This window comes from Brachyhypopomus gauderio, chromosome 2 (assembly GCF_052324685.1).
Source record: "Brachyhypopomus gauderio isolate BG-103 chromosome 2, BGAUD_0.2, whole genome shotgun sequence".
NCBI lineage: Eukaryota > Metazoa > Chordata > Actinopteri > Gymnotiformes > Hypopomidae > Brachyhypopomus > Brachyhypopomus gauderio.
Window position 1 is genome coordinate 40,748,554 of NC_135212.1, and position 17,708 is coordinate 40,766,261.

General features: G+C 44.4%; 1 protein-coding gene across 6 annotated transcripts in view; it reads right to left on the minus strand.

Annotated features, from left to right (window-relative positions):
• Nucleotides 1-15,991, minus strand: part of LOC143505353 (syntaxin-binding protein 4) — a 39,288-nt gene extending 23,297 nt beyond the window's left edge. For 2 of the 6 annotated variants that reach the window (XM_076996127.1, XM_076996123.1), the window contains exons 1-3: nucleotides 15,145-15,990; nucleotides 2,125-2,198; nucleotides 62-157 (exon numbers count right to left, since the gene is read on the minus strand). In XM_076996127.1, the coding sequence (XP_076852242.1) occupies nucleotides 62-157; nucleotides 2,125-2,198; nucleotides 15,145-15,215 (241 nt within the window). In that variant the 5' untranslated portion in view covers nucleotides 15,216-15,990. Of the gene's footprint in view, nucleotides 1-61; nucleotides 158-2,124; nucleotides 2,199-3,050; nucleotides 3,219-15,144 lie in introns of those variants that run through there. The other 4 variants (XM_076996122.1, XM_076996121.1, XM_076996125.1 and 1 more) reach the window with 4 other exon arrangements.
• Between the last annotated feature and the right edge of the window lie 1,717 nt (nucleotides 15,992-17,708).

Genomic DNA, 17,708 nt, shown 5'->3' on the forward strand with positions numbered 1-17,708 from the left:
CAAGGCCATATTGTAGATGCTCTGCCCCAACATGACTGTAGAAGGGGAAGTGTGTACGTACCATCAACGCAGGCCAGGCCTCCTGGTAAGATTCTTTTGACATAAACTCCAAACTCCTCTCCTGTTAATTCCTTCACACCACCCATTACTTTGATACCTAAAGGAGGGACAGAGGTCTCAAACACGTGTCGGTTTGTGATCAAAAGGTTGGACACACAAGTCCAGAAAGGATAGATGGTGCACATGAACCTGACGTAGAACAGAAAACACACAGCACCTCCTCAGATCTTTCAGAAACACTCTTAGGGCCAGAAAGAAATCACAAATTTCGTAAAAAACACCTCCCATTTGACATTCCTCAACAATGATAACTTGCCATTGGAAAATACCAACCCCAAGTCACAATAGCAACAGGTTACATGTTAAAATTCATTTTCTTGTAATGAAATGTAGTTTGTTGCTTGGACGCTCGGTGTGCATGGGATCACTGCTGGTGAGGGAGGAGGTTCAGATCAACATGTGCAATGGGAAAGAGTTGAGCGTGCAGGACCAAAGACCATCACCTGCTGGGGGAGACCCACCCTCCAGAGACCTACCCTCCAGAGACCCACCCTCCAGAGACCCACCCTCCAGAGACCCACCCTCCAGAGACCCACCCTCCAGAGACCTACCCTCCAGAGACCCACCCTCCAGAGACCCACCCCTCCAGAGACCCACCCTCCAGAGTCCCACCCTCCAGAGTCCCACCCTCCAGAGAACCTCCCTCCAGAGACCCACCCTCCAGAGAACCTCCCTCCAGAGACCCTCCACCTTCCATGGACACCTACAGAGTTAACTGCAAAACTCAGAACAGCAACAGAGGGAATGTCTGTTGTGCACACACACTACTGCTTACAGCTGATCGATAAGCACAATGATTAAAACTATCAAGAGCTTTCGGGCTCGGCGGCAGCCGTGGGCCTGACGGAGAGCGAACATCTCCGGGTGACTGGGTCCCTCAAATATACGCCACGCCCAATTAGTGTACCAATTAGACTGAGCTTCCTGCAGCTTAAACAGTTGTGGTGGAGAGTCCTGATTCCACAGGACTGCCAGGCCATTAACGGGATGTTATCTCATCATGGAGGATTCTGGGAGTGGAATATAGAAACAAATCTTCATTGCTTCCTGATTTCAGCAACTTCAAGAATTCCCCTGCTACTCTGAAAACCTAATCAAGAAGGATAAAAACATTTTGGTTTTAACTGATGTTACTAGCCAGACAAGGCACTGGGACTTACTGAGGTTTGAAAAAATATATTATTTCATCAGAACGTCTCTTGTAGATATGTGCCTCACAACTCCTAACACCATGAAATCATTTTTAACCCAGTACACTGAAATATTCAAGTATTGTCCAATTTGTAAATTGCTATGCAGGTAAAAAAATTCTCCATCATTCAATGAATGTAGTTTTTGGTGCTGACACTGGTGCAGTATTTAAGACAAAGACACACAACAACATGGCAGATTATGCATTTTAACCTTCAAGCTTTAATGCTTCAGTCTTCAAGCTTTTAAACTGCAGACACAAACCTTCTCTAAAAGGGTCATGTTCTTCAATGCATTTTGCAGTTACATATGGAATTTTATTGCTGGTTGGCATCAAAATGTCCAAGAGAGCAGAGTGGCTGTTAATACTGTGCCCTGTTGATGGCACAAGTGGAGCTATAAGGAGATCTGGGTTAAGGACCTTAGCAACCACAGGTTTTGATGTATTGCTTAGGTGCCCAGCTGGCTGGGCTATAAACACACAAAGAGAGTATGAGTGTGTGCGCATGTCTCTGGCACAGAGGAAGGTGGGGTGGGGGGTGGGGGGGGGGGGTGGGGGTTTGGACCTCTGTGTGTGTCTGGGGCCTGTGCATATCAATTGATCCGTGCCTGTGCCTGTGTGTGTACTGTGCAAATGAAAATGAATAGTGGTATGTGTGGTAATTCCAGAATTCCAGCACCCCCCCCCCCCCCCCCCCCCCGCTCCAGTTCCCTTAACCCTGACACAGCAGACATGTATTAAAAAAACAACTTAAAATTGCTCCCTGCATGGTGTCATAGTTCAGTTGATTTTCCACAGAGAAACACACTTACCTAACCCATTTTCACAGTCTGTAAAGTCTATAGAATGGACTGCTCGATCAATTCCATATGGACCCATCAGAGTCCTGTATGAAACAGAGAGAGAGAAGTGACAAATCAGTTCACGGTCACTTTACTGCAGTTCACCCCATTCACAGAAGAATGCAAAAACTGATCTTCAGTGTAGAATCTTCTGGCGGCTTCAGCGTGACTGTGTTCAGTTCATGAAGAGACACTGAGAGGCTGACAAAACAAGCAATCGAGGTTAACCTAGAACAGATCCACAACAGAACTGCATCAGACAACATCTCATCAAACTATACAATGACCCCCAAGTACCCCTCTCCCCCGAACTGCTTTAGCCCACAAACCAAACCAATGGCATTTACCACGTAGTTCACCGAGTGTGAATTCATGAATAAAGAGTTACATCAGGTGTTACCACGGACGTTCCCCCCAGTTTTTACGGTTAAAACCAAATATTTAAATAGCGACGAATCTATGTCCCCCCCCCACTTTTGAAATCAAAATTACGTCCATGGGTGTTACTGAGGTTTTTACAAATTCAAAATTCTCACAAGCCACTTAAATAATTAGGGTGGACATTGGCACAAGAGACAAGGAAAACGTAGTTTACTACAAAGTCGGTTTAACTGGGTAAAGGCGTTACGGGGAGTGACTCCTTACAACAACAGCACCTATTGAATGTACAACAAACAAGCGTACAAATCACTTTGGGCGTTTACACGAGTTGACGATATACTACCCAGGATACTCAAATGAATCTTTGCATTGAAGTTCCACAAACACGTCAGTATAAGGCAGTTGTAAACCTCCTCACTTCAAATGATTGCGTGAACCGCACAAACCGGTAAGAAACGCTTTTGTATATTAGTCCTTGCGTTACATTTTCAGTCAGAGCAGAATAAATATTTTACCTGCTAATCATGACAGCTCCTTTAAGCATAACAGAAAATGTTGGCATTTTGGATGAACAGCTGTGCGTCCACCACCTGCGGAAACACACCCATTCCTCTGTGTCCTAGCGCAGTACACAGGTCCTCTCCACAGAGACCGACATGATCTACAGTTTCAGCCTCCTAATTCCACCTAACTTTGACATCGGATTAAATATTATGCAATGTTGTATTTAAAAAAACAGGGACTCTGGTATTGCTTGGTGATTTGTTTCTGAATTGGAATAATTTTGCGTAATTTCCTTGTTGAATACTTTTTATAGGAGGCTGGAGCAGATGCGTTTAAAACCTAATGGATCACGCGCTCATGTGGGTAGTAGGCTCGTAGCTGTGGCGCGCGCACAGGCCTTCACTTCGTTGGTTAAACGACAGCGTGAAGGGTTCAAGTGAGCGATGTCAATACATGATTTAGAAAAAATCCCGCAGTATTTAAGTTTTTGAACACACTAATTTGCCAAACAATTTTAGAACGTTTTCCCCCGTCGTTTTAATTGGTTCAGTATTTACAACATATTAGGTATTCCCAAGACAAATGGGGTTAAACCTCAACCTCAAAACCGTCCGTTTCTAATGTGGGACTGGCCAGCGCTGAACTTCGGGCACAACCAGTTTACCACACCACTATTTTTGCTAGCGTTCTGTGATGCAACTCAATCAACAGATGGAGCTTTGAGACGGAAAAATCATTTGCACAAAAGCAAAAATCCAACAATCCTTTCCACCCACAGTGCAGTGTATTACAATAATAATAATAATAATCACTGAATAACCTTTGGTTTTTTTCCCCCCGATTTTGCATCTAAATCCCTCCCATCCTCATTAAGCACTGAATATAAATTTCATATTTGTAAAATTTATTTTCTTCTTGTAACATATATAAAGCTTCTGTTGTACTACGATATCACAGTAGATGCAAATTTAAGGGACTTCAATAAGTTTGTGTGCAAGGAAGCAGAGAGACCATTTACTACTGCTGCAGAATGTTGTGTAATGACATTGGCTGTTAACACAGATTACTCTCTTCAGCCACTGCAGCATAGAGACAGGCGCAGTGCCACGCTGCCTTAACTGTCGTACGCAGCGTCGTAGGACGCAGTCATCTGGGCGGACACGTGTCCACGTGGCTCAGATCCAGCGTTTTGGTGCTGAAATCAACCAGCAGTAATTGGCTGTTTTCCATTAACCTTAAACTAAAACTGGGGTTCCTGGAGCACATGCTTTAAAAACACAGCTCTGCATTGTCTTAGCAACTTCACCTCGTTCATTTGTTTTTGTTTACTGCATAGTAATGTCTGTAAATCATAAACTGTGATGGCAATTGCACATGCCCCAAATCACATCACACACTGCACATTTCCTTCTGTGCTCCTGCAACACTTCTGTGTGAAAAGTTCTCTGATTTGACAATCTGACCTCAGTCAAACATGCAACATTAAATATCGCACAGCATTTTGACCATGATGTGCATATGGCATCTACACAAGTTACTACAGGCTTTTGATGTGGCATCAGATACTGTCGTCCATGTAGGGTTCATTCAGCACGTGGGTTTTAACTGATTCCAGATGGAGTACTTTAACTCAGTGTTTACATGCGGTCAGCGAACCGTGGTTCACACACATGTTTTTAAGCTTCAGTTTCCAAGCAGTATTGCCTCATTGCGTGGTACCAACACAATACCAACAATGCTGGTTTGGAGAAGGGGGGAGTGATCAAATTTCAAATACCTGTCAATCATTTTCTGCTAGCAAATCAAACACACATGAATCGGCTTGAGCTTGTGTGGAGCAGTTTAATTCCTAAAGAGGAATTCCAGTGAATCCAGATATCCGTGCAGAAGTGGTGGTGACTGGAATTATGAGGGCAGGATATCTTCTGAGCCAGGGGTCAAAGGCCAGGCTGCTGTGCTAGGAGAGCGTGTTGAGGACAGGCCCTCATCTGCTCATATCAGATATGACGCATCACAACGAGCTTCCTGCTGCTGACCAATAAGCACAAAACAAGCCATAGAGACATTTTGTGATTAAAATACTAGAACTGAACTGCTGAGCAAGTACAGCTGTGTGTGTGTGTTGTGTTGTGTTGTGTGTGTGTGTGTGTGTTGGGTCTTGTGATACAGCAGTGAAACAGCTTTATGACTCCGTTCTTTACCTTCAAGATGCAACACGAGGGCCATGGGGTCATTTCCCATGAGGCACACAATGTCTTACTGATAAATATGCATGTTGCTCTGGATACAAGCATCTGCTCCTATGAACACAAGGCAGTCTGTGGGATGTAAAGATTTCTACCATGCTGGTGCAGGACTGTGGGATTTAAAGACTTCCATTATGCTGGTGCAGGACGTGGTGCAGGACGTGGTCATAAGGAGTCCCTTCAGCTTCGTGAACCACAAGCTCGTTCAGGACTGCTGGGCTCCGATGAGGTGAAGTGCTACAGCTTTAGCAACACAGCATCTCCACACCTGCCTGTTTAGTCACCACCTGAGCTCTTTACAGGTGGCTGTGTCATGTGCCCGTGTCTGCCCCCTACAGGCAGGAAAAGTAAACACAATTCTAAGGGGCACGTGAGACTCATAAAGATAGGGCTTCTATTTGTGAGAAATAATTATGCTAAAACATATATACTAGTTTCTGTTACTGTAGAAGCAGGTTTATATGTGAATAACACTTGCAGAGGTTCTATGTTCTGCTGGATACTGGACAAAAATGGCAGTCATGGCCTGGCGGTTAGGGAACTGGTCTTGTGACTGGAAGATCGTGGGTTCGATTCCCAGACCTGAGGCCATGACTGAGGTGCCCTTGAGCAAGGCACCTAACCCCAACTGCTCCCCGGGCGCCGGGCTAGGGCTGCCCACTGCTCTGGGCACGTGTGATCCACAGCCCCCTAGTAATCACTAGTGTGTGTTTGTGTGTTCTGACTGCACAGATGGGTTAAAAGCGGAGGACAAATTTCGATTGGGGTGTAAAAATCACAATTGACAAAATATGGCACATTTACATTTATTTACATTTACAAAAAATGATTGCATTATTATTAATTATTATATGTATTATCATTACTATTCAAATTAATACTGTGATATTGTGTTCTGTACAGAATCAGAACTTTTGGTGAATGCATCTAGAAACCTGCTTAGAGACACTCTGAATAATGATATTATTGAATTAGTATTTATTTTTCCCCAACATAAAAGATTTACGGACAGCCACACAATATTTTGAATTATGGAAAATCTGAATTCAACATATTGTATAGAATTTCCTCTACCATAAATATAGGTCAGACATATATATATATATATATATATATATATATATATATATATATATATATATATATATATATATAGAGAGAGAGAGAGAGAGAGAGAGAGAGAGAGAGAGAGTATAATATAGTATATATCAAATCTGCTGATTGGCTGATTAGTGAGCTCAGCCAGCCCTCTCCCCCTCTCTCTCTCCCTCCCTAAGTGTGAGAATAATATTCATTATTACTCCAGATATTAAGCACTTCTGTAAGTTGTTATGGACAAGGACGTCTGCCAAATGTTATAAATTTTCATTCACTGTGTTCCTCATGAGCGAATGTTATAAATGTAAATGCATATTCATTCATTGTGTTCGTGTTATAAATGTAAATGCATATTTATTCACTGTGTTCGTGTTATAAATGTAAATGCATATTTATTCACTGTGTTCCTCATGAGCGACGTACTAATGTTATAAATGCAAATGCATATTCATTCATTGTGTTTGTGTTATAAATGTAAATACATATTCATTCACTGTGTTCCTCATGAGCGACTTACTAATGTTATAAATGTAAATGAATATTCATTCATTGTGTTCGTGTTATAAATGTAAATGCATATTCATTCACTGTGTTCGTGTTATAAATGTAAATGCATATTCATTCATTGTGTTCGTGTTATAAATGTAAATGCATATTCATTCACTGTGTTCCTCATGAGCGACGTACTAATGTTATAAATGTAAATGCATATTCATTCACTGTGTTCATGTTATAAATGTAAATGAATATTAATTCACTGTGTTCCTCATGAGCGATGTACTAATGTTATAAGTGTAAATGCATATTCATTCACTGTATTCGTGTTATAAATGTAAATGAATATTCATTCACTGTGTTCCTCATGAGGGACATACTAATGGTATAAGTGTAAATGCATATTCATTCACTGTGCTCGTGTTATAAATGTAAATGAATATTCATTCACTGCACTGAAAAAAATAAAGCATTAGCTCAATGTAATAAAATTGAATTAATCAATCACACAATTTTTTTTTCATTGACTCAATCCAAAAAACTAAATTCATGACTAAATGACTTTCAGTGTGTGTTCCTCATGAGCAACCATCTGCACATTTGTCTTATCTATGACTAATGTGTTTGCCATTCATGTTCTCTGCACAGATTAGCCAGAGTTTGGGTATAATCCTGCTTTTCAGATGGGGTATCAGGTGTATTGAGACTGATTTCATGTTGCAGTAACTAATGCTCAATCATCAAAGCTCATATATCCACTCCAGGTTTCCGTTAAAGGCTGTTTTTGCAGTTTAGTATGTAAAAGTAGGCCTCGCTCAAACTAAATGTATAAATCCTTTATATTTCCTTCGTGAATTTGTATGAACACTATACAGACCTCCCTAACTGCTCCAGTGACCTGTTCTAGGTGTATCTAAACCTGAAGTCCCTTAAGCTGAATAACAAACCCTTAACGCCACAATGTTAATCGGGGCAAGCTGAGCCAGCCGTGTGAGTGCTGGTCAGACGCCCACAGCCGAACGCATTACCTGAGACAGGTGTGGGTCAGGTGTGGGTCGGAGGAGGTCGGCCTAACACTTAAACTGTTATCATTGTTGATTCCCATCCACTTCCAACTGTCAGAAAATTTGGACATTTAATACCATTGTCAGGTCATCTGAGAGAAAACAACAACAACAACAGCAACAGCACAGATAGGGCAGAGGTTCACATACCCAAACATGTACAGAAAGTGAACATGCAGTGAATGCCATACCAAAGCAGGCAGACCAGTCCTGACAGCACACTTACACACTTTCTTACACACACACTTACACACTTTCATAGTTACTTTCCCTACCATTAATAAAAACACCACATGACTTTTATAATAACTTAGATTTAATTTTCAATGTCTTTTAGAGGTGTTTTTTCTACTGTATCATTGTCATTATCTAAGCAGGGATTTATAGATTGTATTATATATGACTATACTGATGTAAACTGATGTGAGGAGATTTTTTTCTGTTTAGTTTAGAAGTTCACCTCCCTAAACAGTAGGCCAATATGAGTGCGCTTAGTATATACTTTTAAACACAGCCACTGATGATTCAGGGTTTACTACAACACTGGATGCTGGCCATATCTGTCACTATGGTCGACAACTCTACTTAGAGGTGTGAAGTCAGCGCATGACGTCTCGAGAAATCACCACTCGGAATGCGTTGGCACAGCTGTTTGTGAGACGTTTGTGCAGCGATCGCACAGCTGTTTTGATTGGGCACACTGAAATGGCAACACCAACACACACTCAATAATGACAACCCCTCAACATCTCACCCCACACCTACACACACTCAATAATGACGACCCCTCACCATCTCACCCCACACCTACACACACTCAATAATGACGAACCCTCACCGTCTCACCCCACACCTACACACACTCAATAATGACGACCCCTCACCGTCTCACCCCACACCTACACACACTCAATAATGACGAACCCCGTCTCACCCCACACCTACACACACTCAATAATGACGACCCCTCACCGTCTCACCCCACACCTACACACTCTCAATAATGACAACCCCTCAACATCTCACCCCACACCTACACACACTCAATAATGACGAACCCTCACCGTCTCACCCCACACCTACACACACTCAATAATGACGAACCCTCACCGTCTCACCCCACACCTACACACACTCAATAATGACGAACCCTCACCGTCTCACCCCACACCTACACACACTCAATAATGACAAACCCTCACCGTCTCACCCCACACCTACACACACTCAATAATGACGAACCCTCACCGTCTCACCCCACACCTACACACACTCAATAATGACGAACCCTCACCGTCTCACCCCACACCTACACACACTCAATAATGACGACCCCTCACCATCTCACCCCACACCTACACACACTCAATAATGACGACCCCTCATCATCTCACCCCACACCTACACACTCTCAATAATGACAACCCCTCAACATCTCACCCCACACCTACACACACTCAATAATGACGAACCCTCACCGTCTCACCCCACACCTACACACACTCAATAATGACGAACCCTCACCGTCTCACCCCACACCTACACACACTCAATAATGACGAACCCTCACCGTCTCACCCCACACCTACACACACTCAATAATGACGACCCCTCACCATCTCACCCCACGCCTACACACACTGAATAATGACGACCCCTCACCATCTCACCCCACACCTACACACTCTCAATAATGACGAACCCTCACCGTCTCACCCCACGCCTACACACACTCAATAATGATGACCCCTCACCGTCTCACCCCACACCTACACACACTCAATAATGACAAACCCTCACCATCTCACCCCACACCTACACACACTCAATAATGACGAACCCTCACCGTCTCACCCCACACCTACACACACTCAATAATGACGACCCCTCAACATCTCACCCCACACCTACACACACTCAATAATGACGAACCCTCACCGTCTCACCCCACGCCTACACACACTCAATAATGACGACCCCTCAACATCTCACCCCACACCTACACACACTCAATAATGACGAACCCTCACCGTCTCACCCCACGCCTACACACACTCAATAATGACGACCCCTCACCGTCTCACCCCACACCTACACACACTCAATAATGACAAACCCTCACCATCTCACCCCACACCTACACACACGCAATAATGATGAACCCTCAACATCTCACCCCACACCTACACACACTCAATAATGACGACCCCTCACCATCTCACCTCACACCAACACACACTCAATAATGACGAACCCTCACCGTCTCACCCCACACCTACACACACTCAATAATGACGAACCCTCACCATCTCACCCCACGCCTACACACACTCAATAATGACGAACCCTCACCGTCTCACCTCACACCTACACACACTCAATAATGACGACCCCTCACCATCTCACCCCACACCTACACACACGCAATAATGACGAACCCTCAACATCTCACCCCACACCTACACACACTCAATAATGACGACCCCTCACCATCTCACCTCACACCAACACACACTCAATAATGACGAACCCTCACCGTCTCACCCCACACCTACACACACGCAATAATGACGAACCCTCACCATCTCACCCCACACCTACACACACTCAATAATGACGACCCCTCACCATCTCACCTCACACCAACACACACTCAATAATGACGAACCCTCACCGTCTCACCCCACACCTACACACACTCAATAATGACGAACCCTCACCATCTCACCCCACGCCTACACACACTCAATAATGACGAACCCTCACCGTCTCACCTCACACCTACACACACTCAATAATGACGACCCCTCACCATCTCACCCCACACCTACACACACGCAATAATGACGAACCCTCAACATCTCACCCCACACCTACACACACTCAATAATGACGACCCCTCACCATCTCACCTCACACCAACACACACTCAATAATGACGAACCCTCACCGTCTCACCCCACACCTACACACACTCAATAATGACGAACCCTCACCATCTCACCCCACGCCTACACACACTCAATAATGACGAACCCTCACCGTCTCACCTCACACCTACACACACTCAATAATGACGAACCCTCACCGTCTCACCCCACACCTACACACACTCAATAATGACAAACCCTCAACATCTCACTCCACACCTACACACTCTCAATAATGATGAACCCTCACCATCTCACCCCACACCTACACACACTCAATAATGACGACCCCTCACCGTCTCACCCCACACCTACACACACTCAATAATGACAAACCCTCACCGTCTCACCCCACACCTACACACACTCAATAATGACGACCCCTCATCATCTCACCCCACACCTACACACACTCAATAATGACGACCCCTCACCATCTCACCCCACACCTACACACACTCAATAATGACGACCCCTCACCATCTCACCTCACACCTACACACACTCAATAATGACGACCCCTCAACATCTCACCCCACACCTACACACACTCAATAATGATGAATCCTCACCGTCTCACCCCACACCTACACACACTCAATAATGACGAACCCTCACCGTCTCACCCCACACCTACACACACTCAATAATGACGACCCCTCACCATCTCACCCCACACCTACACACTCTCAATAATGACGAACCCTCACCGTCTCACCCCACACCTACACACACTCAATAATGACAAACCCTCACCGTCTCACCCCACGCCTACACACACTCAATAATGACGACCCCTCACCGTCTCACCCCACACCTACACACACTGAATAATGACAAACCCTCACCGTCTCACCCCACACCTACACACACTCAATAATGACAAACCCTCAACATCTCACTCCACACCTACACACTCTCAATAATGATGAACCCTCACCATCTCACCCCACGCCTACACACACTCAATAATGACGAACCCTCACCGTCTCACCTCACACCTACACACATTCAATAATGACGACCCCTCACCGTCTCACCCCACACCTACACACACTCAATAATGACAAACCCTCACCATCTCACCCCACACCTACACACACTCAATAATGACGACCCCTCACCGTCTCACCCCACACCTACACACACTCAATAATGACGAACCCTCACCGTCTCACCCCACACCTACACACACTCAATAATGACGAACCCTCACCGTCTCACCCCACACCTACACACACTCAATAATGACGACCCCTCACCGTCTCACCCCACACCTACACACACTCAATAATGACGACCCCTCACCATCTCACCCCACACCTACACACACTCAATAATGACGAACCCTCACCATCTCACCCCACGCCTACACACACTCAATAATGACGAACCCTCACCGTCTCACCCCACACCTACACACACTCAATAATGACGAACCCTCACCGTCTCACCCCACACCTACACACACTCAATAATGACGAACCCTCACCGTCTCACCCCACACCTACACACACTCAATAATGACGACCCCTCACCGTCTCACCCCACACCTACACACACTCAATAATGACGACCCCTCACCGTCTCACCCCACACCTACACACACTCAATAATGACGACCCCTCACCATCTCACCTCACACCTACACACACTCAATAATGACAAACCCTCACCGTCTCACCCCACGCCTACACACACTCAATAATGACGAACCCTCACCGTCTCACCCCACACCTACACACACTCAATAATGACGACCCCTCACCGTCTCACCCCACACCTACACACACTCAATAATGACGAACCCTCACCGTCTCACCCCACGCCTACACACACTCAATAATGACGACCCCTCACCGTCTCACCCCACACCTACACACACTCAATAATGACGAACCCTCACCGTCTCACCCCACGCCTACACACACTCAATAATGACGACCCCTCACCGTCTCACCCCACACCTACACACACTCAATAATGACGAACCCTCACCGTCTCACCCCACACCTACACACACTCAATAATGATGAACCCTCACCATCTCACCCCACACCTACACACACTTAATAATGACGAACCCTCAACATCTCACTCCCCACCTACACACTCTCAATAATGATGAACCCTCACCATCTCACACCACACCTACACACACTCAATAATGACGAACCCTCACCGTCTCACCCCACACCTACACACACTCAATAATGACGAACCCTCACCATCTCACCCCACACCTACACACACTTAATAATGACGACCCCTCAATATCTCACCCCACACCTACACTCTCAATAATGACAAACCCTCACCATCTCACCCCACACCTACACACTCTCAATAATGATGACCCCTCACCATCTCACCCCACACCTACACACACTTAATAATGACGAACCCTCAATATCTCACCCCACACCTACACACTCTCAATAATGACGAACCCTCACCATCTCACCCCACACCTACACACTCTCAATAATGACGACCCCTCACCATCTCACCCCACACCTACACACTCAATAATGACGACCCCTCACCGTCTCACCCCACACACTCTCCGTATACAAAGATGGTTAAGTGAAAAGCTCTAAAATCATCCCACACAAAGCAAAAGAACACCACTGTCTCACAGCCAATGACAAAAACACTTGTCATAAGCATATATTTACAGCCATTTTTTGAGTACAAAGTTAGCAAAACTGTCAGCTTAAGAAGCCAGTCAGAAATGAAATAAGCTTCACTGATGTCTAGATCCCTTTGAACGCACAGCAGACTGCATAACAGTATTTACTGCTTTTCCTCTACATTGTCTGGTCCAAACAATATTACAGACGTCTGCAGTAACAGCACTGCAGTGAGATAAACTGCTAGAGGCCGAATGGGCAAGTCCTGTCTCTAAGAAATCTCCCAGCAGCACACTTGGGAGGTGTTCAGAACTGCATCATATTCCTGAAAGGTGTTTTCTTGCATAACATTTAGACAGATAATACAGGTGCTCTATTGGCAGGAATTCTGCGTACATAAGCCTTAATATGGACTTCCACATCCTTTCAGAGTATCGTTTCTGTGTCCTGACTGTACTCAGGAGACCTGGTTTCTCTATGAGAAACTGCACATAGACTCATCACACCCAGCGTTTGTCCCCTATCCTTCAACCCCTGTCCACACCTGCTTGTTTTTGCATTCGTTATGAGATAATATGTCTTAGCTCTGCTTTGTTCTCTGCACAGTCTTGCAGATCGAGTCCTCTCCCCCAGTAGATGCTATCTTCCCTTCTTGTTCTCAAGCCCGACCATCTTTGCTTAGTTCGTCCTGATGTGGGCATATTGCCCGCGGTTTGACTTCAGCGCCTTTATTAGTAACTGTATTCTGACACCGGCCAACAAGCTCTATAACGCCTGCATCACGGGCATGTTGATAGGGACACCCTTCAGGTGACAGACAGCCGACTGTACTTCACATGGGATTTTTAACAGGGTCTTGTGAGCATTTTTTTCACTGGGACATCTCTTGGGGGAAATGTTTTTGCTCAGTTTACAATTTACGTTTTAAGGTGTTTTTTAATGCTGTCAGTCGCTGAGATAGTCACAAAGGGGAAGACGAATGAACTCGTCTATTTTATCTAATGTTAATCATCATAATTTACTACATTTGAGGAAAAACAGGGCTGTTCACTTAAGTAGGTTACACTGGGTAAAAAATATATGCATGAATATTTAGACTTAACTTTAGACCAAGTACAATTTGGGTTTTGAAATGAATAAAAAGTACATTTGATCTTTTCAGTGTTTTTCAACAAACCTTTCTGCGACTGCAAAAGTGTATTACGCATATAGAGCATGAACTTTACGCACGCAACATTAACTACAATTAAAGGCATGACATAAACTCGCTTAACATCACTAAATGCAAAGCTTTTTAGAACCGCTAATATTTGATACAAAGGCCATTTTTTGCTTTCGAGTTTAGTTTACTGCATGCAGCATTTTACAAACATCACGTGCTGGTTATCATTGCGGTGCACGCTGCGTTTCCGTAATGCAGTAAGGTGTCAGGTATATCTCGAGTGCAAGGCTAAGCGGCAGAATGAGGCTACCATTCGCTTTATCGAACCTTACCTGAAATATCTTAAACAACCATATTCAATTGTACCATTGACCACGTTGAAGCATGTTTTCTTTAAGCTGTGGAGACGGACCACTTCACTAATAAGTTTAAATAATCACCGACTTTATGCCTAGGCTATACAACGATTCCTCTTACCAGTAGATGAGCGAAAGTCCATCAAAATGTTCAAGTTCACTGTCCGGATTCAAATAGGACATCGCACCCATCCAACAGAGGACGGTAGTATATTCAGATTGCAGAAGTCATCAGTGACTGCAGAATACGAGATAAAACTTCCATCAAGCACACCAGACTATATGGTCCTGGGCTATGCCATGTCTGCTGTCCGCATTCAGCATTAATGAGGAATAAATTTCCAGGCCGGAAATAAAAGTACTTCGTACGATCACCCCAGTGTAAATCTGGCGGACACTTTTTATTCTGACCGATCTCCTGTTTGACAAAATCTGAATCTTGCCAGCGCCCTACTGACGTCACTTTGACATTCGCTATTAGCGGCGTGTCATCTTCAGTATTCACAGCTCGCGCGTGCAGACTGGCCATCAAACCCGCGCGCGTGCGCTCGAGCCCAGGCGAAGTTCGCGCAAAGCAATCCGTCTTTTTGGTCCAAAAGATCAGTGTCCCAGGAGGTTAGAAAAACGCTGTCATTGGCACTATCGCGGATTCGACGGCAGAACCTATTTGTTTCAGACCTATCTATCCAACTGCTCCTGGGACTGACCGTGTAAATGTGGTGAGAATGAATATGTTTGATCAGACGGTATTTGGGGGGAAACGGGACACGGACGTGTCGGCTACCGGGTGAAACCATGACAACCCTGCTCGTGCGTTAATACGCGTAAACATCTACCATCACCTTTCCTTCTACCCTCTTTTAGTTAAGTCTAAATGGTCAAGAATGTTTTTGCATCCTGTACGATGATTAATGTAGATATTTTCTCATAGATTCTGATTCGTTCGGCAACGGTTTAAATTCGTTAACTAAATATGCTAATTCGTATTTTCTGAACGGTAACAGTAGGGCGTGTTCACTTTCGTTTGCTGCGCATGTTATACGTTCCTACGGACAAATAATACCGTTTCTTGCTGTATGCATATTGTAAATAAACGATAGGATTAGAGGGTGATAAAAATTGTAACACCTGTGATATACATTTTAAATTCGTTCTGCGCTAAACCAAAATGGTTTGATGAAAACGGTTTTAAAAGGTCACCAGCAGGGGGAGATATAGATATTTTAAAACGGAAGAAAACACCCGCGCCATAGAAGGGACGCATTTACAATACATGTGGGCACGAGCACCAGTAATGTGAGAACATAGGCTAATAATGGGTTAAACTCTGGTAAATGTTAAAACATTTGAGTTTAACAAAACAATTTAAAGAAAATGTATTTAACAAAGCAACATGAACGTTAGGGTCATAAGGAACTGTCAAAATATGAATCTAAAATTCGATTTTTAGGCCAATATTCCAAATTACAAAACGTCTTTTTAATCATGTACACTCTCCGGCCACTTTATTAGGTACACCTTGCTAGTACTGGGTTGGACCCCTTTTGCCTTCAGAACTGCCTTAATACTTCATGGCATAGATTCAACAAGGTACTGGAAACATTCCTCAGAGAGTCTGGTCCATATTGACATGATATCATCACACAGTTGCTGCAGATTTGTTGACTGCACATCCATGACATGAATCTCCCGCTCCACCACATCTCAAAGCTGCTCTATTGGAATGAGATCTAGTGACTGTGGAGGCCATTTGAGTACAGTGAACTCACTGTCGTGTTCAAGAAACGAGTCTGAGATGATCCGCACATTATGACATGGCGCATTATGCTTCTGGAAGTAGCCATCAGAAGATGGGAACACTGTGGGCATAAATGGATGGACATGGTCAGCAACAATACTCAGGTAGGCTGTGGCATTGACATAATGCTCAATTGGTACTAATGGGCCCAAAGTGTGCCAGGAAAATATCCCTCACACCATTGCACCACCACCAATAGCCTGAACCATTGATACAAGGCAGGATGGATCCATGCTTTTGTGTTGTTGATGCCAAATTTTGACCCTACCATCCAAATGTTGCAGCAGAAATTGAGACTCATCAGACCAGGCATCATTTTTCCCAATCTTCTATTATCCAATTTTGGTGAGCCTGTGCAAATTGTAGCCTCAGTTTCCTGTTCTTAACAAGTGGGAGTGGCACCCAGTGTGGTCTTCTGCTGTTGTAGCCCATCCGCCTCAAGGTTTGACTTTTGCATTCAAAGATACTCTTCTGCATGCCTTGGTTGTAACCAGGCCCGTTGACAGTCTTGCTGGGGCCCGGGACAAGAAAAATTCATGTCCCCCCCCCCCCCCCCCGCGCGAGGGTTCGCGCGAAAATGACGTAATCGCAGTGACTCCGCCCGTGCGCGAGAGCCTCTCGAATTTTGTAACTTCGCGCGCGCCGCGCTTCAGCGGAATTAAAGCACGTGTACGTCACTCTAAAGGTCCATTTCAATATTTTACAGCACGTTAAACTTAATTAAGTTAAATATTTATACATATACTCGAAATGATTCGAAATAATTCGCTTTTTATCACATTATTTAATGGTTGTTTATTTTCAAAACGCCCAATCTTAACGTCTTCACGAGAACTGTTCAGTCAGACAGCTATTTGTTGTGAAACGAAGTAGTTACAATTTCAAGC